The 22,816-nt window shown below is 40.9% G+C and overlaps 1 protein-coding gene and 1 long non-coding RNA gene across 2 annotated transcripts in view; one reads left to right on the top strand and one right to left on the bottom strand.

The window, feature by feature from the left end:
- ARHGEF38 (Rho guanine nucleotide exchange factor 38) overlaps nucleotides 1-21,599 on the top strand; it is a 38,993-nt gene extending 17,394 nt beyond the window's left edge. The window contains exons 4-14 of the mRNA XM_068187469.1: nucleotides 141-288; nucleotides 3,258-3,275; nucleotides 7,237-7,436; nucleotides 7,930-8,063; nucleotides 10,041-10,145; nucleotides 11,330-11,452; nucleotides 13,244-13,564; nucleotides 15,260-15,400; nucleotides 16,527-16,725; nucleotides 16,907-17,163; nucleotides 17,883-21,599. Of these exons, the coding sequence (XP_068043570.1) occupies nucleotides 141-288; nucleotides 3,258-3,275; nucleotides 7,237-7,436; nucleotides 7,930-8,063; nucleotides 10,041-10,145; nucleotides 11,330-11,452; nucleotides 13,244-13,564; nucleotides 15,260-15,400; nucleotides 16,527-16,725; nucleotides 16,907-17,163; nucleotides 17,883-18,068 (1,832 nt within the window). The 3' untranslated portion in view covers nucleotides 18,069-21,599. The remainder of the gene's footprint in view (nucleotides 1-140; nucleotides 289-3,257; nucleotides 3,276-7,236; nucleotides 7,437-7,929; nucleotides 8,064-10,040; nucleotides 10,146-11,329; nucleotides 11,453-13,243; nucleotides 13,565-15,259; nucleotides 15,401-16,526; nucleotides 16,726-16,906; nucleotides 17,164-17,882) is intronic.
- LOC137472398 (uncharacterized) lies at nucleotides 9,638-16,449 on the bottom strand. The gene is made up of 3 exons (XR_010998147.1): nucleotides 16,369-16,449; nucleotides 14,520-14,643; nucleotides 9,638-10,007 (listed from the first exon to the last, which is right to left on the bottom strand). It is a non-coding gene; the product is annotated as an uncharacterized lncRNA (long non-coding RNA).
- Nucleotides 21,600-22,816: the final 1,217 nt, after the last annotated feature.

Genomic DNA, 22,816 nt, shown 5'->3' with positions numbered 1-22,816 from the left:
ACATAAACACGCAAGATCATTTCTAAGGGAAGTAAAGTGGAAGCCAGCCTTTTTAGCTCACGGCTAATGTGGTGGAATAATAAAACTCCTTCTGAGATGCTGTTGTCTGACTTGACATGCTTTGTTTTTCTCCTTAACAGGGGAAGTGTTCTTGCAGATTAAAGGCCCACTAGAAGACACATATAAAATCTATTGCTATCACCATGATGATGCACACACCATGCTGGAATACTATGAAAAGGATGAAGAACTGAAGCAGCATTTAAGAGACTGTGTACAGTCCTTAAAGTAAGATCTTTTCAAATGATGATTTCCGTCCATAGTCAGTTGCCTGGCAGGGAACATTTTAAATGGATGTAGATGAAAGGTCCCCTGTAAATCCGGAGTTTTATAAGGCTTGCTGGGAGCTCTGGCTTATGCTGCTTTCATGAAAAGATGACAAGCCAGGGGCCATGATTAGATTTCTTTCTCTCTAAGATGGCCAAAAATAGCACAAGAAAGGTTGCTCTTTCCTTAGTTTCAGTGCCCCATACTGGCAAAAAAAAAAAAAAAATGCTGCATCATATCATGGCCTATTAGGAACACCTTTTCCAGCTCCCAGGAAACTTGCTGCCCCCTGTCTTCAGCAAGTCTGCTCCTTGAATTGGAATAGCCTGTTATGGAGCTACTCAAGTGCACTGGCAGTTCTGGGCTGCAGCTACAAGGCCCCAGGATCTGGAGCTGCTGTGTAGTTCCCAACTCCTCATGAAGGGGATATCTGAGAGGAAAGAGTGGTGGAGCAAGCTGCCAGTTCCCACCAGAGGGAGGGAAAATGTATGGAGAACTGGGGATGTTGCCAAATAATGGATCCACCTGTCTTCCAGCACAGCTTCCTCCTGCAGCTAGTGGCAGGGACCAGCTCATCCACTCCATGGAGAGCGCTTCTCTTCCCACCCATAAATCCCCTTGCCCCTCACTTTCCAAAAAGCATCACACAGAGATGTTAGGAGGGAACATGCCACAGATTCAGACCAGAGGTCTGGCTCCAGCTCCAGGAATGGCCCATGCTGCACACTTGTAGGAGAGATATAAAGTTATCACAAATAAAGGAGTGTACATCAGCAACAGATATTTCAACCACACCCTAATTTGTGATTGGTCTGCAGAGATCACCCTAAGTTAAGACCTGGAGATGGGAAGTATGTCCAAGTGAAATCTGGAAAGAGTGGTGAAGGAAAATACTAATAATATTATAAGAGAAATGTTTGCTTTGAAGACAGGTTATGTTAAAAATGAAGCTTATCTTGTGCAACGTGTCTGGCTACCAAATATATAACAAAGTGTATGTGCAGGGTTCTCAAGTTTTAGCTACCCTGGAAGTTGGAAGAAAAATTTTCATATAAAATCCAGCCTTCAGGCTAATGGATGGCCGGGTATTTCCTCTAAGTGGGTGTTTTGGTGCTGATGCCTACAATAATCTTTCCTGACTAATCAAGAGAAGCCGCTGCTGTCATTCATTTATTCATGCTGCTGAGGCAAGGGGACATGGAAGGGAAGAAAATAAAGATAAAAAAATACATCCATGTACATCCCAGGGTTGATGTTGCCACTTGAATTCCAGAGCCAGCAAGTGGTGCTCCTGTTCCAAAAGCTAGGCTTTGTGAAGAGAAAAGATATTTTGTGCTGAGCCACTGTAGCCTTTGCTAGCAGGAAGTGACAAGGACTTCCTTACAATGAAGCCTTGTTTTGTCTTATTCTTTTCTGATTAGCCTTTAAACAGGAACCAACGATAAAAGCACTGGTGTGTGTATACTATGTTGTGATTTTTCCCAGTGCCTAAAGATTGCAGTCAATTCAGGTATTAAGACCTGAAAGTGCATGCTGAGATACAGAATTGTGGTCATCTAAAACTGTTTCTACCCACTGGAGAATATTTGCCCTAGGAAGAAAACTATGCAGGATTGTTACCAAATAAGTTACAGGCTGTTTTCCATTGTGAGACATATCAAATGCGGGGGTTGGTGCTGACTATCTTTGAAAAATGTTTACTTGTTAAATATTTTTCTTTTCCCTTGGAAAGAATATTGTTCCACTTGAAAACATCTTAAATGAACTGACATTAGTAGGGGCTTTTGTTCCTCCGCTGAGTAATATCTGACATGTGAAAAACAAGTTCTATATCAGGAGCAATTTGAGAGTGCCACTCCACACATCTGTACAGACAAATCAGATTTAATTAGCTATGTTGAGATTCCTGTTCCTTTTGACTGAAGAGGAAAAAATCCATCCCAAAATGTAGGTGTCTGCATTGGAGACATGTGCAAATCCAATTTCTGTAGAGTCCCATGTTTCAGCAGTGATTATGCAAACTGGGGATGTTGTTTGCTAGCCTAGCCAAAGGAATGCAGCTGGTAAAAATGAAAGGATGCTGGCAACTACCTGCTCAGCTTTCAGCCTGAAGTAGCTCGGTCAACTATTACAGGGGCAGAGGGACGTCACAAGCACACAAAATGCTGACAGTGCAGAAGCAATGAAAGCAGCAGCTTCCAGATGCTCAGCTAGGCACTGGTGGGCCAGGAGATAAGAGTGCAGGCAGTCAAAAAAGTGTGGCTGAGGATGTGATGTCAGAAAAGCCTGATGCAGAGATGGAGACTTTTGGTTCTCTTGCATTTGAGTGGATTCATACCATAAAAAAACATTCTATGCACGAGTTTGCAAACTACAATTTTAAGTCCCTGATACTTTCAGTATATGTATCAACACCATCCTACTCCTGAGAGGTTTCAGTTGATGTGTAGTCTACAAAAAACTTCACAGCTTCGTTGACTCTACACCCTAAAATGCTGAAATGTATTCTTTTTCTTTTAAAAACACATTTCTGTTTAAAGAGAGTAGACAGAAATGTATGTAAAGTGTAAGAATGATGTTTAGTTTTACTTTTTGTATTAGTGGCTTGATGTTACCTACAATTGTTTGCAGAGTGATCCAAACTTCCTTCTCTAACAGTGTGAGGACAAGGCTGGGTCTCACAGCCAAAGCCAGGTTTCTGACAATCCTTTCTCATTTGGGGCTGTCCATTCAAAAAGTTATAGGGTCAGACTCACAAGTACCCTCTGGCTGCTTTGTGCAGTTCTGCTGACACACAGCAGCCATAAACCTAAGTTAGCTTGCCAGTTATGGCTACCCTGCGTCACTGAAGTGTATCTGAGAATCTCCTGGTCTGTATAAATCCTTTTAGGAGGAATCTAATGCATGTTTTGTTTTCTTCTCTTTTGCAGAAAGAAATATGAAGAAGAGTAAGTACTATGCCTTTTTTTACATGTAAAATAATCTTTAAAGTATCTTTGATTTATCTTTAGTGTGTCTAAAGTTGTACAGGTGGAAATTTTAAGAACAGAAGCCTTTTGTGTCAGTATAACCTGGAGAATTTTCCGGGACATATGCAGAATGCTCTGAGGTTTGCAGGAGTGTCAACAGCATAGTGTCAGTCTTTGAAATCTGATTTCCTGCTACAATTCAGGCAGGCCTGTAGGTAAAGCTATTTCTAAACTGACAACCCCTTCAGTAGCCCTATGTGAGAAGTCCACCTTAGGATCTTCCGCTGACAGTGGCTGGAAGAACATCAGAAAAGGACAAGCTCATTGCAACTTAGTCAGAAAACTCCCCCAGCCATTGATGAGTTGTGGTTAAGGGACTTCTGTGCCAAATGTGACATCTTTGAAAAGCTATAAAGGAGAATTTATCACAGCTGCAGTTTCTGGACATCCAGCATGTTGGGTTCATTGAAATGCAGCACTGCCTGTAGTTGCCTGCAGTGAGAGGTCAGAGGAGGGGTTGTCTGAACTGAAGAGAAAGATTACAACCTCAGACAAAATGTTAGGAGAAAGGAGGAGCAAGTGTGGTCTATAGTGGCAGGAGAGGAACAGACGTTGAGTCAAGTCAGAGAATTTGTTAGTCAGTCAATTGCGTGTTATAACTACAATCTGCATAAAATACACTTTGAAAGACTTGCATGTTGAAACTCTGCTCTTGGGGGTTTCAAGCTTTTGTCTGTGATAGGAAATAGTTTCTCTGCATTTTGTTTTGATAAGGGATATTCCTGTGTACTTCTGTCCCACAAGTAGTGTGGCTCCAAGAGATACAAAATATCCAGAGGGTCACAATATGATCATGTGAGGCAGCAACACATACAGAAATCACACAAGACTGGCTGTTCTGCCTTGTGTAACCCTAATAGATATGAATATCTGGTTTTCTCCTTCAAACAGTTTCCAGTTTCTCACTTTCTGAGTTTGAAAGGACTCTTACAAAGCTGTGCAGACTGCAATGAGCAGGTTTAGCTGTGGGACCCTCCCTGAGCTTGGCTACCTCACAGGCAGGGCACTCAAGAAGTCCCATCACCTACAAATCAGAAGTTGCAGAGTTGCAGCGGCCCTTGGGCAGGACTGCACCCAAAAATCTGATTACTCCTGAACTGGAAAATAACTCCCCCCAAATGGTCTGTGATGTTGCTGTTCCCAGACTGCTTTTCATTCAAGCATGATCAAGAAAACAATTACATAAATACCAGACAGTGCTGCCCTTTGCTAGCAGCTGAATAGGTTAAATTCTGCTTGGTTTAACAACTGTGCAGCCTCAGTGAATTCCCTGGGTTTGCTTGAGAGACTTATGGCACAGTGAATTATTTGTCCTACATGTCTTGTACTAAAATAAAGCCATGCATAGCAGACCATGAAGCCCAAGATTCTGAGTCCTACTGCAGCCTGATTCCTGCTCACCATCTGAGAACTGGCAGCTGCAAATCACACCAGCCTCAGCCCGGCTGTACCATGCTGGCTGTCATGTTTGCCACTGGACCAAGCTGCCTTGTAGTGAGAACAAATGAAACTAAATCCTGCCTCCCCTGCCTTTGTGTAGCTCACCACCACGGGCTTTTTAAACAAGTGGGAATGTGTCTGTATTAGTGACTTTTTTTTGTTGCGAGGCAGGAGGGAGGCTGTGCCGTGGAGCTCACTGCAGTTTGCCAGTACTGCAGTTTGCCAGCTGCATTTACTGCAGTGCTTTGGTAATAATTTGCTGTGAGATTAGTACAGTTACCTGTGACTTAGAATACTTGCTAAATTCAAAATAACGTGGGGGAAGGCTGAAGTAGCATCACAACTTAATTTTCTGCACAATAGATGTCACAAGGCATTACTCTCCTGCTTGAGTGGTGTGGCAAGGCTGTGTCCTGCCCAGCGGCCGGTGGGTCCTAACAGGGTTCACTGCAAATGGGACTCGTCCAGGGAGAGTGGCTATCTCAGCTAATCTTGCTGAGGAGAATTAGATGAGTCGAACTTTGTGGCATTTTGTGCCCCAGGGAGTCATTATCATATAACAAATCTGCTATCTCTCACACCATATTGCAAGACTGTGTCATGCAGATACTGAACAGAGGGCTGTTTATCACTTGGGCAGCTGTCCAAAGTGCAACTATATAAAGAGAAGACAGTTGAAGATTTTTCCATTCATGAAGCAGCTTTTATAGATTTGCATTCATAGGGCTTTTCAGAGAAAACAATAACAATTTAAGATTTTTTTTTTCATTACTGCTGCCAGAAGCTGAAAGAAGGAAAAACAGCTCTATTTAATGAAAGATACAGGGGAAATGAGGGGGATTGAAATGATGAGAATGTTTCAGGACATGAGGAAGCCTTAAAAGGCATCTACTGTTAATTTTTTTTCATGCAGAATTTTTTACAGATAATGCCTGTTTGAGAGAGATGGTTTAAATATGCAGATGTCTCTTCTCAAAGGCATTCAAATTGTTAGTTAATTAGTCAGCAAGTAAGGATTGGCTCTTGTACTTTTTACACATATAAAAGTAGGAATGAAGGGGTTTTTCTTTTATGCTTTCTGTTGCACAAAACAATAGATGTCAGCCGGCAAAACCATGTGGCTGTTCCCTATTTTTTGTACTTCCTTCTACATTGTGTTATTTCATCTTTCCATATGCAGAAATCCTTCTTTGTCTACCCTTAACTCTTGCACAGTTAATGTCAGAAAACCTTTTCTGCTCCAAAAGAGCTTTTTTGGGCATGCAAATGGAAAGCGTGCTGTGCTTTATTGCCTTCCACACTGTCACCAGCAGCTCATGTTCAGTTTCAATGGGGAGGTACCAGGTAGCTGGTGCTGGAGCTGATGCCTGGTTTGCTGAGGAGTGTGCTGTTGTGAGGGGAGGCCATGGATATGTCTGTCCTGCTGCTGGAACCTCAGCAGTGGCTGGCCCTGGTCTTGGCCACCTGGTGTTACCCTTTCTGGAAACCCATGTTTCTACTAGCCACATGGAAAGTAGTGAAGGCACATGTGGTTCAGTCCTTCCCTGTTTCCTTTGAGGCTGTTGTGACAGCCACAAACTGCACAGCCTCTCCCGTTCCAGCCTGGAGAGTGAAAGCAAAGGCTTTTGTCTGGAGCAGGGAGTGAGTTCAGCTGGCTGGGACCCAAGAGCTGAGGGAGGCCTTCATGGCCTGAGCCACTTGAATGCCTGGGGATGCTGCTCTGCTGCCCCTGCCCAGCCAGTGGGGATTGAGCCTAGAGCCACAGAGCATCCCTGTGCCCATGCTGGATGCTGGGACTGACCTGCTCTCATCCTTCTGCCACTCTGGCCAGTTGCCTGCTTTGCCTTTATGTGAAGGAGCCTTCCAGCAGGTTGGATCAAGCCTGTGTGAATATCCTGTGTGTTCAACATTTCCCCAGGCCAGCTTTGGTACCCTTTGGAAGCTGAGGCATCATTAGAAAGAACTGACTGGCAGGCAGCAAAGAAAAACCACGGGTGAAAGGTCGTAGAGCTTAAGGGTCACTGAGCCAAGTCAGCCAAGTCAAGTCAGGCATCCCAGTTACTCACAGCATGGAGATGTTGCAGTTTTAAGCCTGAGGGCCCAGAGCAGGATGCAACAGCCCTGCTCACACACATTTCTCAAACTTTCTGTTATTTGTTCTTCCACCTACATCTCCCTTCCTGAGTGTTGTGATGTGTGAGTTACACCATATGCACCTTGAGACTGAGTGGGATGGTTTCAGAGCTAATGTCTGCTAAGTTCTGAAAACAGAAAATTCAGAGACCTGGGGTGTATTTCTCATTGAGGGGGGGACAGGGTTTAGGGTTTCCTTTACAACACCCCTGTTCCATCACAGATGTATCTTATTTTTTTACTTGAGTGGTAATTGCAATTCAAGGAATTTCTAGTATTGTGACAATTATTTTGGTGTAAATTGCAGAGGAAAGCCAAATCTAATGGACCTGGGATCCCTATTGATCAAACCAGTGCAACGGCTGATGAAATATCCCTTGTTACTCCATGAGCTCTTGAACTCAACTCCTGCTTCTCACCCTGACCATGAGGCACTACAAAACGCCCTTTTTGCTATGAAAAACATTAATATGAACATCAATGAACTTAAAAGGAGAAAAGATTTAGGTAAGAAAAGAGCACAGAAAGTTCTTTCTTTGTAGGTTTGAGCTGGCCATTACAAGACATACTTCAGCTCAGATATTTCACTATATAAATTTTAGCTGGTGCCACCCAAGTTGTGTAATACATTGAGTTTTAAGAGGGTAACAATGCCTTAATGTCCCTTGACCTCAGCCAACTATATCACCTGACTGGTAACTCCAGTATGAAAATAGGGAAAAAATTCATGTTACAGTGTCTGTAATGCAGTTGTAAACACTGATAATAATTAAGATGCAGTAATAGCAATTTTTTTTTTAGATTTGCCAGGTGGAAACCCTAACGTCACTATTCCCAAGGTTAGTGTAGATAATGGGGTTTTCCTCTTGAGCATTTTCACACAAGATTACCCAAATGACATCAAAGTGTTGCTCTCAAATGGTTTCATATTTGTGTGCCTGTCCCTGTGAAAAGTCCTGTGAATACAGACTATTGATGTAATGAAATTCTCTGTCTGTAGTGCTGAAGTATAGGAAGAATGATGATGATGAAACCCTTAAAGAAAAGTTTTCCCGACTGAATATTCACTCCATTAGCAAGAAATCCAAGAGGGTCACCAGCCATCTGAAAATACTGACAAGAGGAGAACCTCAGGTACTTACTCATCCAACTGCAGATTTGCATTGACAGCTTCAGTTCTGCTTTTGCATAGGGTGTTTTTCAAAACGTGTTGGAAATGGAGTTTGTGGTACTGCTTTTTTTCCTGCCTAACTTATAATGTCATTTTCTGACTGTCACAGAAGACAGGAAAGATCTTTGTGATTGAAATAGAAAATAATGTAATATGTTCTCCACCTTTTCCTTTTTCACCCAAGAGTTTCTCAAACTTTAGGTCTTCAGCAGAGAGGAAGTGAGAGGTAGTTTTGTGTAACTCAGCCTGAGGTCAGCATTTTGCAGATACCCTGGCAGTAATTATTGTCGGGGCTGAGAATATGTTCAGTCCATCTTGCTCATGTTGTAGCATTAAGGTTTGGAATCCACCAAGGAAGATGAGCAATACCTCTAATTAGGAAAGGCCACAGGGTTTGCCTCTACATGTGCAAAGACCTGGAACTATCAAAACTACAAAGACCTCTGTGAGGAGTCTGATGGGTGTTGGGCAGCCAAAAATAAAATCCTCCTTCATAATTTCAAAGTTATAATTCAAAACCTATCAGGATAAACATTTTCAGGAAAGCTTAAATCGAAATCTCAAAGAAAATCAATTATAAATGACCTTGAAAGTGATATCCAGTGCACCTCACTGCATGAGATGGCTGATTATACAAGGTCACTTGCCTTCCTAGATGTGACTTTACAAGATACATGCCATTTTTTCCTGGTTTGTTTTTTATCAGTAGTTCTCCTCTTTCTCTGATCCAAATCACCCACATATATTTTTTTCTGTCCATTTATTTATACAGTGGAAATTTTTGTATTCAGAATGTGACAGACACCAGCAAGGCTATAAAATCAGAGAAAAAGGGAATTAAATTTGATTAAGAGGATATGTGATTTTTCTTTTCCTTTTTTTTCCCTTTAGAAACTTCTGGTTTATGTTTTCTTGGTTTTGTTTCTAATTAAGCTTTAAACATTTGAGGATCATTTTAGTATCAGAATGCATCTGTTAGAGATTCAGCCGTCTCTCCTGCTTAATTAGACTGAGAAGTTTCCCAACTCACGTCTTGAAACGCGCTGACACCCCCACGGCAAAACCACTGAGACGTGACTTGAGATTTCCGAAGCCCCTGCAGGAAAAGCGGGTAGAAATGACCGCGTTTTCAGGGTGTTCCCAGCCGGCATAAAGAAGTTTCCCGGGGCCATCGGCGGCTGCCGGCGTTTCCAGAGGAAAGGCTGGCACGGCTCTGGGATAACAGCTCCACCTAGAGCCGGCGTGAGGGAGAGCGCCCCGGCACCGCGGGTGCGGCCCCCCTCCGAAACATCCATCCCACCTTTTCCTCCCAAACATCCATCCTACCTTTTCCTCCGAAACATCCATCCCACCTTTTCCTCCCAAACATCCATCCCACCTTTTCCTCCCAAACATCCATCCCACCTTTTCCTCCCAAACATCCATCCCACCTTTTCCTCCCAAACATCCATCCCACCTTTTCCTCCGAAACATCCATCCCACCTTTTCCTCCGAAACATCCATCCTACCTTTTCCTCCGAAACATCCATCCCACCTTTTCCTCCGAAACATCCATCCCACCTTTTCCTCCCAAACATCCATCCCACCTTTTCCTCTGAAACATCCATCCCACCTTTTCCTCCGAAACATCCATCCCACCTTTTCCTCCGTCCTTTCCTCAGGTGGGGCAACAGCACACAGGAAAATGAAGCGTTTTGTTGGTCTTGTAGTAAAGCAACTCCCTGCTCCCACAAGGATTAAAAATGAAATTCTCTGCCGTGTTGTCTAGTGGTTTTGACTTTTCTTGAATTACAGCTGGAGCTTGGGAGAATTAGGGGTTGATCTGTTTTCAAAGGGAGGAGTTCAGGGATTTTTCTGTTTTCTAGCAGCACTCTGGATGTTTCTTTCATTAGCCGGGCTCCTTTGGGCTGTCAAAATAACAGAGCAAATGTCTATTTTAGGTGAAAGATGGAACTTTTAATAAGGAAGAAAAGTTATTTCAAAGTCTAGAGAAGACTGTGAAATTGTGTGTGAAGAACATTTCGCTCTGTTTGCAACATCTCCAGGTGGGTACAGGCCTTTTTGCAATCTGTGGTCACAAACTCTGTCCATAACAAGTTTTACACACATTTCTGCCACTGGCTGGGCAACACCAAATTATTTATAAGCATGGCTGTGTACATCAGAATATTAACTAAATAAGCTGTTCTGCCACTGCATTACTGAACCTATAGCAAACAAGTTTTGAAGCCCACACTTCTGCATTTTTCCCCTGATAGAAACGGGTTCTGTGGAGACCCACAGGTGCAGAGAAGAAGGTTCTGTCTGGTGGCACAGTCAGGACTTTCAATCTCTGTGTGAAGCTGTCACCCCCATTAGCTGCACTGAAGGACTAACTGCTTCTCATTAAAGATTGAAGAACTGAGCTGCAGCCACATGAATTAAAACATCCTAAAATACACATCCTGCATGGAAGGACTCCTTCCCTTTTCCTGTGTTTCGGCTGTGTTGAGGGCTAGCATTAGATGTACAGATTGCTCGAGTTCTCTAAACTGTCTTTGCTTCAACCCTCCTCTCCAGAGATGAAGGTTGGCTTGTGATTTATCAACCTGCCCCTCCCACAGACTACTTGCCAGCTTTGCAGATGGCATGAGGCCTGTCCAAGTGTAAGTCCAAGTGCCCTAGCCAGGCAGGGAGGTTGTCTGGGAGACAGGCAAGATCAATAACCAGCTGGCCAGGGCTTTTGGCAAACACACCGTGTTTGGTTCTGCAAACAGGGAAAGGCCAGGAAGCTCAGCCAACGAGGGCTGTTGCCTGGAGTGGTGCTGACAGCTCCTTATCCAAATGGATCCACACTTCATTAAAATTTAAATTCTGAGTAACTGAAATACACCACTGTAATCCTACTTAGTCCCCCAAAAGAGACTTCTGAGGATGCATGGTGAGCTAGCTTCTTGCTGAGGAGTAGCTGAATTCTAGTGAGATATTCATTAGTTTAGGGCATAACTTTTTCAGTTGAACATTAACAGTTTGATTCTTAAGTAGTTTACATTGATAATAGACAAAGCACAGGAAAATATTATCACCTTAAACAACCTCACAATGACTGGAAACTGCACAGCAACTGCACAGGTGTCAAAGATGGAAAATATTTCTGATTCCAGCAGTATTATTGAGTAGCTGCATGAGCCAATGCAGCATATTAAAATGGATTGTAATAGTTTCATCTTCCTACCATCTTTTCATTTAGGATTCTATACATCTGGCTACCCAGAATATAATTGGGCTTCAGGAAATCCTGCAAGATAAAGATGACGAAGTCAATGACTGTTCAGAAAAACACACCAACACTGCAAATTTATGTGAAGACTTTGTAAGTTAATGCAATGTCCAGTATCACACAGCTATCTGTATGTCTGAGAAAACAGCTGTATGTGAGGAAGACTAAGACAAAAAGAGGAAAAAAAAGGCTTAGGAATCTGTTGGGAAAGATAAGTGGGGGTTTTGGTTGAATTTCTGTAAGAACTAAGATAAAATACAATATGAATGCATTGTGTTTTCCTTAGAAGAACTAAAGCAAAACTATCAAGCTAAATTCCTAGTTTTATACTAAAATCTTTGTGCTAAATTTGTATCACCTGAACAGTTCTGTATTTGTTTCATCTGAACTTCAGAAAACAGCAGCAGATTGTTGCCTTGCAACTTTTGTTACCAGCACTTGCAGTTTGAGTGACTTTTGTGATTGATAGTGTGCTTATGTACTGTTAGCTCCTGGAATCACAGATCTGTAAAAAAATCTCAGATTTATTAACTGGAAAAAGGCCTCTCAGATCATCAAGTCCAGATATTAACATAGAGCTGTCAAATCCTTCATATTGGGAAACCATGAAAAATCCAAATATAGCCTATAGTAATTAATAAAGCAATTTAAAAAATAGTAATAGTTTTTCAACTAGTCTTCTGCTTTCAGAATTAAAATGAACTCTAATGCCTCGCTATAATAAGATACTTAAATGTCTCTTCAAAATGGGACAGGCTGCTTATTCAAACAGCTGCTCAAGCTGGAAAAATTCAGAGGTGGAGGTGCATTTGACAATAATGTATACCTTCCTCTCTCATTAGATTTTTTAGAAAAAAAATTCAGGCCAGAAATTCCCAGTAGCCTCTTTTTAAGAAATTAGGTCCAGCAGTTTGGAAGAATTGTTTTCTTAATGCATCAAAAATTGGTTCACTAAACACAGCCCAGTTTTTCAGGTGGAAATAAAATAGGAGCTATTTAGCCAGTGTACATCATCTTGGCCTTGGAGAGCAGCTCTGGGGCTAAAATGGATCTGTCCTCACCTCTGGTATGTTTTTGAGAATGCAGAGGCAGCTGCTTTTTTATTCTCACATCCAATTCAACAACTTAATTTACACAGAATGTCCAAGAGCTTTAATATGATGATGAATTTCACTCACTATAAGCCTGTGCTTTATCTGAACAAATGACTTACAAAAATAAATTTTATTTCATGCAATATTAATCCTATGAGACAATTAGAGACTAATGGAAAAGTCTGAGGAAGACTATTTTTTTTACCAGGTGTCTAATTTTGTTGATTACTAGAGATAAAACCAACAAGCATAACCTAATTTAATCAAATCAAATGATTGTTTGTGTTTGCTTAAACAGGAATTGAGTTACAGCTGTTTCCAGACGAGAAAAAAAAAGAAAAAAAAAAGAAAAAAAAAGAAAAAAAAAAGAAAAAAAAGTAGCTTTGAGAGAATTCAAGGCTGCCACTTAATAAGACCTCATTGGCTTTAGACTGTATATTGCTGTGGGCCTTGCATCTAAGGAAATACCAGTTTTATTTGACCATTTGACCAATCCTTGCTGTTTTCTCCCAGCGGCAGCTCCCTAGGGGCAGTACCTGAGGCTGCATGCTCCAAGGGACCACTGCCATTTGCAGACACTGTAAACCGAAAAACTAAGATCTAAAAAAATAACATGTCCCATTATGAAGGAGATTCTAAGTCATGCTGGACCCTGCTTGAAACTGCCTCTGGCAGCAATGTTTTGTGAAGAGTGATTAACAGATTGCTTGATGGGTTGCCATCAGGCTCAACCCCTTATGGCATCTGAAGGACTGTATGAATAAGGTAATGAGAAGTTTATACTTTCCAGATAGCTCAGCTGGACAAGCTTGTCTTGACTCCTCTCTCAACACTGCAAGCCCTGTTTCCAGGCCCTCAGAAGCTCATCCAGAAGCGCTATGACAAGTTGTTGGACTACAACAGCTACCTTCAGAGGTCAGCTGGAGAAGAGCTGGACATGGCAAAGAAAGACTATGAAGCTCTAAATGCACAACTAGTGGAAGAACTTCAGGTATTCAACACAGCAGCCAAAAAGATTGTGTTGAACTGTCTACATAGCTTCATCACCCTCCTCAGGAATATTATGTTTGAAGCACTTCAATCAAACTCTGCTGTCGTGGTGCCTGTTCCAGTAAGTACATTAGACACAGGTGTAGCTGTGCCTTAATTTCTCTTTTCTTCTTTCTGTATGCTTTGGCTAAAGTTATGTAGGACACATATCTACAAAGCTACACTGATTTACTGATTTTGTTTGTTCTGCTGAGCACAGTCATATTTGGGGTTATTTTCCTTTGCAAGCTTAGTACAATTAAGTTCATAGAATCAAAATTGTTTGGTTGGAAGGGATCTTAAAGACCATCTAGTTCCAATTGCCCTGCCATTAACAGGGACACCTTCCACTAGACCAGGTTGCCTAAAGCCCCATCCAACCTGACCTTTAAAGCTTCCAGGGATAAGGAACCGACAGTTTCCTTGCAGAAGCCATGTCAGTGCCTCACCAGGGTCACAGTAAACCAGTGTAAACCTGCCCTCTTTCAGTTTAAAGCCATTCCCCCTTGTCCTGTTACTACATGCCCTTGTAAAATGTCCCTCTCCAGCTTTCCTCTCGGCCTCCTTTCCATACTGAAGGCCACAGTAAGATCACTCTGGAGTGAATTTTGAGAAACCTCTGTTCTGAACTTTTGTCAGATCTGGGCTTTCAATCGAGAATGATCCTAATGGAACTGTTCCTGCTGTTGCAGTGATAGTAATGGTAAGAATATTACAGGGAGGCAAAAAGAAGGCAGCTGCTAGCATATCTTAGCATGTACCCTGACTAGCCCAGAAAACACAGGAAATTATAAGAAAGTAGATGAAGGCCTCCTTTGCTGCTAGACTGCGGAGTTACCAGTGACTGCAAAAGAGAAACAAGTTAGGAGATCCAATAAAATAGTTTTTATGAAAATCAAGTTGCTTTAAACCCCAAATATGATGCTGAAACTCCTGCAGATATCTCTTGGCAGTAATGAATAGCCTCGTCTGGAGGACTTGAACCTCCTGAGAAACACAGCTGCAACAATGCCTTCCACACATACTAATCCACTCACCTGAACAGAAGCAAGGCTGCTTGGGAAACACATTCTTGTAAGGCAATTCTGGAGTATTCCTTTCCATCAAGGCTGGAACAGAGCACATTATAGTAAGGGGCAGCTGAAAAAGTAAGCAAACAAGCTATGGTGTTTAATGGGAAAATGAAGGCTTTTTCTGCATCAAGAAATCTCATCCCTGTAATTTGATGTTTTCATGTGTTGAAAGCTGTTGTATTGGGTATTGTTTTCTGTGAGGGTCTGGCTACGAAATTACCTTCTTTTTCTTTTTTTTTCCTGTTTACATCAGCAAATGCTTTTGGTATTAGGCACGGATGTAAAGCACTTATTCAGTGCCACAGACAGAGACTCAGTTACCCAACAATTTTTAACCTGTTGGCAGCTCTCAGTTGCACAAACACACAGCTGTGGGGTAAACTACTCCAAGCCTTGCAGGTGGCTCAGTAGCATAAATGCAAGGCTCTTCATTTTCATCACCATTTAGATATTTTTAATTATTTAACTTCAATTCTTATGTCTTTTAAATGTAGTAGCATCTATTAGAAACTTTCTTTAAGCAAAGACCTTTCTTCTCTTTACATCTCATATGTAGAAAGTGCACTGCTTATGGGCTCTGCAGAAAATAGGCATAACTTGTCAGATTTCCTGACTCCTAGCACTCAGCAAATTAAATTAAATCTGTTCTCTCCAATCTCCCTACCATTTTGTACATGAGATCTAACCCGCATTTGTGTTTGCAGCTGTCCTCCTCAAGCATCTGTGAAGTGCAGAATCAATTGATAGAGGAGGTTCACAAGCTGAATTTTGTAAAAGAAAACAGCAGTGCAATCTTTATTGAGAGAAAATTGAGCCTGGAAAAAAAGAAACCTGTTCCTTCTCCGGTGAGTACCATACATCCGAATTGTGTATGAACCATCCTCTTTTGATCACTTTTGAAACAAATCAATTTTTATGTCATCTAAAGGTTTGGGCTATGTCTCTCCCAAGTGACACTGAATCAGGTTATTGGAGTGAAGTTTTCATTGACCAGTAACTTCTGAAGATTTTTCACTGTTTTTCATGTTAGTATCTTGAAATTCCACTTGAAATTACCTCTGATTGCCCTTAGGCCTTTAAGCATCTGGCTAAGGTATATGTAAACTTTGGTAACTTCTTTTGTTAAATATTCTTATGGTGCATCTTAGTCTTCTAATTCAGAAATTTTTTTTCCTTGTGCTCAGCTCTGGTTATATGTGTACTAGTGTTCACACATATATGCACAAATATACACACCCACAGCAGAAGATTCAGAAAATCCACCAGGAAATATGTGTTCCCAATCAGATGTTTCTGGAGGTTTTAGGAGTTTAGTTTACAGTAAAATAAGGACTTGGGTGCAGGTTTACAGGAGAAGCTGGGGCAGTTGTAGAATTCCTTTCAGCATCAGTGAAGGCACAGGTGCTTTTGCTTCTCTGGTATGTTAAGATCCCACTGATGTGCAGCACCCCTCTCCCTGTCCTCTAACCAAACCCTTGGTTTGATGGCATCTTGCCCTCATTTAGAGCAGTAATTTCACACAAAAAGCATCCAGTTTGGGTACCATTAAATTTTTTGCCTAAAGCCTTATCATGCAAGTTGTTACGTGGCCTTAGCTCACCTCAGCCCATTTTTGGATTATGCTTTTTTTGTGATATTACATGGGATTACAAAGGTCATGGCTATGGCAAACCAATTAAGCAGGAGAGTTCACATACAGAACAGCACCTCTTTGAGAGCAGAGGACAGACTAAGAGGTCTTTAATTAGTGAAAATCCTACATTTCTTTAAAATCTGCCCTTTATTGCTCACGTGTTAATATAGCAGTTGGAACAGGTTCTTCCTGCATATGCAGAGGAGATTTGGTCCCGGTGTAACTAACTCCTTGGTCTGCTGTAAAAACACTGGGTCAGTTCCACATGCAGCACACAGATTTTTATCTGGAAATGGTCTCAGCATTACTGAGGACAAATACAATTTGTTTGTTTCCAGCTGGAGTCCCCACACCAAACAGAGGAGCACAGGTCCAAGCTGCTGTCCACGTACAGCACCGAGTCGCTGTACCAGGCTAAGCGCAAGTGCAACGCCGCGCAGGAATTCGATATTGACTTGCATGAAGGAGAACTGGTGGCTGTTGTGGAGCAAAAGGACCCCTTTGGAAGCACAAGCAGATGGCTTGTTGACACAGGAAGTAAGTTCTCTGCACAAATATCCCAATAACAGCTTCCCTTTGGGATATTGATTTCTTTTCATTCTGGCCCCATCTGTTTGCCTCTGTCATACTGACAGCTGCATAAAATGGTTGGTTATGAAATGATTTTAGCAGCATTTTGCTGTTTATTTATTTCCTGTACCTTTATTCTGGTTTCTAGTCCTCACAGGGTATGTGTATTCCTCCTTCCTGAGGCCTTACAATCCAGCCAAAGCACAGAAGGATGTAGCAGAAAATGGCTTTGGTGACGATTTTGATGACATCAGCCTCTTTGTCTCTTCACGGCCCCCTGCTGACAGCAGCACAAGGAGTCCAGAGTACAAGAAGAGTGACAGCACCTCACCTTTTCACTTCTGTGAAAATCCCGCAATTAATGGCACGGGGACTGGTGCTCTTCAGGGTATGGATGATCAGCAGGTAAGTATGATACACACTGTGCCTGTCTTCTTGTTGTTCCTATTTAAAACCTAAAATTATACTGTTAGTAATTTAAATGGCTTCCTTTCACACCAGAAAAGAGTGGCACTAATCTGTCAGTGTGACATAGGAATTTGTTATTCTCTACTCTTAAATATCTGTGAGGCAGGGAAAGAGAATCTGTTAAATTGTGAATTGCAGTCCCGTGGTCAAAGAAAACACTCTTGCATCATCCCACCCCATGTATGCCTCAAGATTCTCATATGGAGCAGGAACTTGCAAAATAGCTCAATTCGGGGTTTTTTTCAACTTACTGGTGACAAGAAAGCTGATCAGCAAGGCACAGAAGTGACCTGTGTGCCACATTTGCGCACAGGAGCTTTAGGAGAGGTGATTCTCCGTGAGGAAACCTTGCTGAAAAATTATTCATCCAATCCATGGCCACTTGGTGTGAGCTGAAAACCTTACCGGTGTGAGCTGAAAACCTTACCCGTGTTGTAAGGTGAGGAGGTCTTGGAGATTGGTTTGTTTGTCATGCGGATGCTTCAGTTTTACGTTTTATTTTGGCCCTGTCTATAAATTTCAAGCCATGGAGTTGAACACTGGTTTGTACATGTTATGACGTTTCTGTATACAGAACTACTGACACACAGCTACACAGTAACATGTGGCTAGACTTTTCAATTCAGATTTTTGTTTATATGCCTTTCCTTTTTCAGATCTTCTATGCTGTTTATGCATTTCAAGCTAGAAGTGATCAAGAACTCAGCCTTCAGGAGTACCAGAGGGTGAGGATACTTCGGTTTTCCGACCTGAGTGGCAATAAAGAATGGTGGCTAGCTGAAGCAAAAGGTCAGAAGGGATATGTACCATCTAATTATCTAGGGAAGATGACATATGCTTAGGAGGGGAAGGGCCTGTTGAGGCAGACTGTCTGAAGCAGACAGAATAATCAGCTGTTAGGTTTGCTGCAAGCAAAGCAAGCTCGTAATTGATTGACAGAAGCCATGGTATCCAGCACACAGATGATACTGAGAACCTCCATTCTCCAAAAGCCGTCACCTTGTCAAGACCTGAGGGAGGAAACATTTAACAGGAAGACTGAGTCTGATTAACATGCTGAAGAGCTTGCTTTTCTATTACCCCATAATTTTCTCTTTTGTCAAAGCGTCGTACATCAAGACTCAACCTACAAGTACAAATCACAGATGAAATTACATTTTTCTTCCATGGTATTTAGCAAATAATATTCAAGATGAAGAGAATTAGCCTTGAAAAAGGACAAATTCTGTCATCAGAGATACTGTAGGCTGAGTTGCTCCTGAACTGTTATCTCAGTGAACACAGACACATCTTAAAACTTGAGTTTTTTGATTGTCTGTTTTTATCCTCAGCTGCTTTTGTGAGGAATCTTTTTTCTCAGTGGAGATTATTGGATTGGGAAAAGAAAAAGGGCTTCATTTTTAAGGAAACATTTCAACTTAAGACATACCAGGTGTGGTGGTACCAGTGACTAGTCCCAGGGAAGAAGGGATGTTTAGTTAAAAATAGAAATGCAGGAAGGAAAAGAGGGGACACTAGAAACAGGTACTGTGACATAAAGAAGTTATAATTCTCAAATGAATTACACAACTGCTTCATATGGTAGAAACAGTTTGTAGCAATATGGAAGTGCCCCAGGTTTGAAATCTACATATGTCTCCACACTAACTGCTTTAGTGCAAGCTCTGTGTAGTGAAATGAAACCTGTGTTATTAGTCTTGGGAAATTTACTGTTAAAAAAAAAAAAAAAGAAGAAAAGCTGAGTGGTGCCTTGCAATGACTATTTAGTGCCTCTCTGATTCCTTAAGTCAGACTTAAGGAATGACTTAAGATCCCTTAAGCAGGGATCATTAATATCTAGTCAATAAGTTTCTTTAGGTTCACTGACTGCAGTGATTCCTAGGTCCGGCTGGTGCCCTGCACTTAAGATAGACTGAATGGTGACAGCAAACAGGAAACACCTCCTTGTGCTTCTCATTGGTATCTGAGTGCTCGACACAAAGTATTTCACCACAGCAATGCCAAGGTCCTCTAGTGATTAACGAAGACCTGGTGCAAAGCACTGCAGAAAGGAAACAAAAAAAAGTGATTATGCCTGCTGCAAATAGTGCAACTGAAAGTAAACTCCTGTCAGGTATTTTCTGTATTGCATATTTGCTTGTGCTGATGACAAAAATGACAGCACTGTTACAATCAAGGTCGGGGGGGGGCAGGTAGTGTTGCTGATCAAGCAAGGGTAAATAGAAATTGTTCTAAAGCTTTTGTCTGAGTTTCTACTTCCCATAATTTGAAAAGTGATGTTTGAAGATTAAATTATTCACAATGCTTAGTGAGATGTAATAGAAAATAACCTGTCAGCAAAGAAAGGATGAGAAAAGTTAGGGAAGTTGCCACACACAATAGCTTCTGCTGTACTGATGAACCTGGTTTCATGTTCTTTAATGTCCTTAATTTTCAGATTATATTTATAGAAGTGTAGAAAAAGTTGTCAGTCTTGCTCAGAGACTGAATGCAGCAGGAGATCACAGAGATTAAACCTGAAATTTGTGCTGGATTAAATCATATGATAGAGAAACTTTTAGAGTTCTCAGAGATAGATATCCAGAATCTGGTGTGGGAATCTCTGTGTACTACTGCTATCCAGTGAGCATTATTTTGCCTTATTGTATATCACCTCAGGCACTTAAGTCTTGCTGTTCCCATAGCAAGCAAAAAGGGTTCTCAATCATTTAATGAATGAATGAACTGCTTTTTATGGAAAGCTTCACTTTTGGTTAAAAGAAGAAAATAAAAGTGCAGAGGGAGTATCAGCTTGGAAGAATGGACTGAAAGACTCACTGCTACCCTTTTCACTGCTTTGGCTTTTATATTTTGAGATTATGGGGAAGATAAACATAACAGAGTTTTCAGCTCTTAAAATTTAGACTATTTTATTTGGAAAAGATCTATACTTTCAAATGGATGAAACAGTTTTAGAAATTACTGAATTGTACTTAATAGGCTTAATGCAGTCATGTAAGTACAATGATGAAGTTTTGTATTTCAGACAGCAAAATTAATCAAGGAAAAGAGGGAAAAAAAAGATTTCTGAAGTCTTAGCACTGAGAACTCAGCTTGAGTCACAGGAGAGCTCAGATTTTGAGTGTTAGGTACATTCCCCATGAAGAATCAGATGCTGTGAAGCTGTCTCAAGGAGTACTCAAATGCTGCTTTCCAAAATATTTGCTAGGTATCCTGATCCTGAAGTAACAAGGAATGAAGGATGAATATACTGGAGTTGACCACCTGAATTTCTGGGGGATCTGGGAACTCCTAGTAGGCCAAATGAAATCCCTGTAGGATTAGGATCCATAATAATTTTTATATTGTGGGATAATTATATGACTTTATTGTGACCTTGTAACTTGGGATCCAGTAAAAGTATGTAATTAGGTACCCAGGTGGATTGGCTTAGTCCATTTCAGAAATTCAAATTGTTAGCCATTATAATTTTATACTATGAATATATCACACTTTTATTTTTGTTTAAAACAGATGAAAGCAAACAGCAATTGCAAAAAACTAAGAGATGCTCCTTGAATCTAAAGCCTTCCAAATTAAGGATTTACAACAATTCACATTAGATTTGCTCAGTCACATTTTTATTAAGACAGTGCTTTAAATACTAGAAACTGAGCTGTGTTAGGGCTCCAGAAATTCGTAAGAATATGCAATGGTTTTGATCTGGATTTTTTTTTAATATAGGGAAGGTTACAGTATTCTAAGAGCTTTCTTATTCTCATTAATGACAAAACTAATTTATTTTGATTGAAGCAGAGACAGGCGGCAGTTTGCTGGATTGATCTTGCATTTGTTCAAAAGTGTGTTTTACTTGAGCTGTTGTGACAATAAATATGTACAAGTACTTCCAAGATTGGGTCCACTCAAACTGAAGTGCTTCTCCATTCAGGGAATATTTTTATGTGTTGCCATTGATAACCTGGAACCCAGAAAATGTCCAAGCCAGTACACAGCAGAGTCCTAGGCTCTGACCTCTGGCACCTCTGTGCTTCACCATCTTTCCTTTGGCTGGGTGATCTTTCAGTAGGGGTTCAGCTTTTCAATGCAAACACAGATTGAAGAATTATTCCTTCTGACTTTTCATCTTTGGAAGCTTCACTGAGTAATTACCTCCTTCAAACACTAAAGTATACTTTTGCTGTCATTTTAAGATAGCTTTTAAAAATTAAGATAGATGAAATGGACCTACCACCTGCACTAGGAAACACAGCCATGATAATCCTTGTTCCCATAGATCTGTTGCTGTTAATTCCTATTACAATATTGTTTGTTGAGAACTAGTAAAAAAAATCTTCTTTTAAATTATTGTAATAATAAAAATCTATTTTTGTAAAGATGTTTCTTCTTATTTATTTTTTTAAACATGATGTTTTCCAGAAGCAAAGAGCTTTATATGCTATCCAAGATCTGCCTGCAAAGTTAGCAGAGGAAAGTTAGATGCCTCAGATAAAATGCTGCATTTCTAGGATGCATCCTAGCTTATTGATCAATACATTAGACTTTTCAAGCACTATCAAAAATACTAAGGAAGTTTAAAAATACTCTTCAAGGTTCCTGATGTCAGCATAGCTCTGTTCTTTTCCAGCTGCTCCTGAGATTGAGGCCACTATGAGCTGTAGTAGATAAAAGTTTGTAAATCACAGAGCCTTGTGTTAGACCTTTCTTTTTAGACGCAGGTATCACCAGTATCCCCTAGTCCAGCCAGAAGGTGCACTCATGGAACCAAAGTAACCTATAATTTCACATTACTGAGGGTATCAGAAATTGGGCATCTATGAAAAAAACATCCTATTTAAGTGGAAGTAAAATACTACCACACCAATTTCTAAAACATTTAAGAAAAGTCAGGTAGCTATTTTTATAGTAAATCACAGAGCAATTTGGTTTGGGGGTAGAAAAATCACAGGACTATTTTCCAGTTATTTTTACTAAATAGGAGGCATGCTTCTCAAAATTCAGATGGGCATTCCTTCTTCCTGCCCCACACTACATTCCTCAACCTGACACACGACTTCAGTCAAACAAGCCTGTAGAACAGACTCCTTTCCTGAAAATACAGTTGTTAATTCCATCCTAACTATAACATCAAAGCAGAAAGCAACTGTTCCCTTCAATCTTCTCTATTTTTCAGCAGTGCCTTGTTAACATATTCAAGCTAAACACTTGATTTAAAAGACTGGTCTGTGCTATAAATCCTTTCTGATATAATACTTCAAAGAATCACAATCCTAACTGACATTTTTATACCAACAGAAGACAACTTTGTATTTCATTTAGGAAGCTGGGAAAGTTACAGTGGAAGAAAGTATTTTGCTGATGCAAACTGTACCTGTATTGCAGATTTGGCTAATGCAGTGCTATCGATGAGTGCAGCCAAACTTGGCCTTATTAGAGAGAAAAGAGAGGCACGCACAAAAAGCACAGCACCGCTTATTTCATTCTGAATGGAGGGACCCTACAGTCCATCTACACCAGAGTTATAGATGCAAAGATGAATCAGGTCTGAAGAATATTCTAAATGGCACTAGCTACCACGATTTGAAAACAAGGA

Source organism: Anomalospiza imberbis, chromosome 4, assembly GCF_031753505.1.
Source record: "Anomalospiza imberbis isolate Cuckoo-Finch-1a 21T00152 chromosome 4, ASM3175350v1, whole genome shotgun sequence".
Classification (NCBI taxonomy): Eukaryota; Metazoa; Chordata; class Aves; order Passeriformes; family Viduidae; genus Anomalospiza; species Anomalospiza imberbis.
Note: the sequence above shows the minus strand (reverse complement) of the source record. Positions and strands in the feature narration are given on the sequence as shown.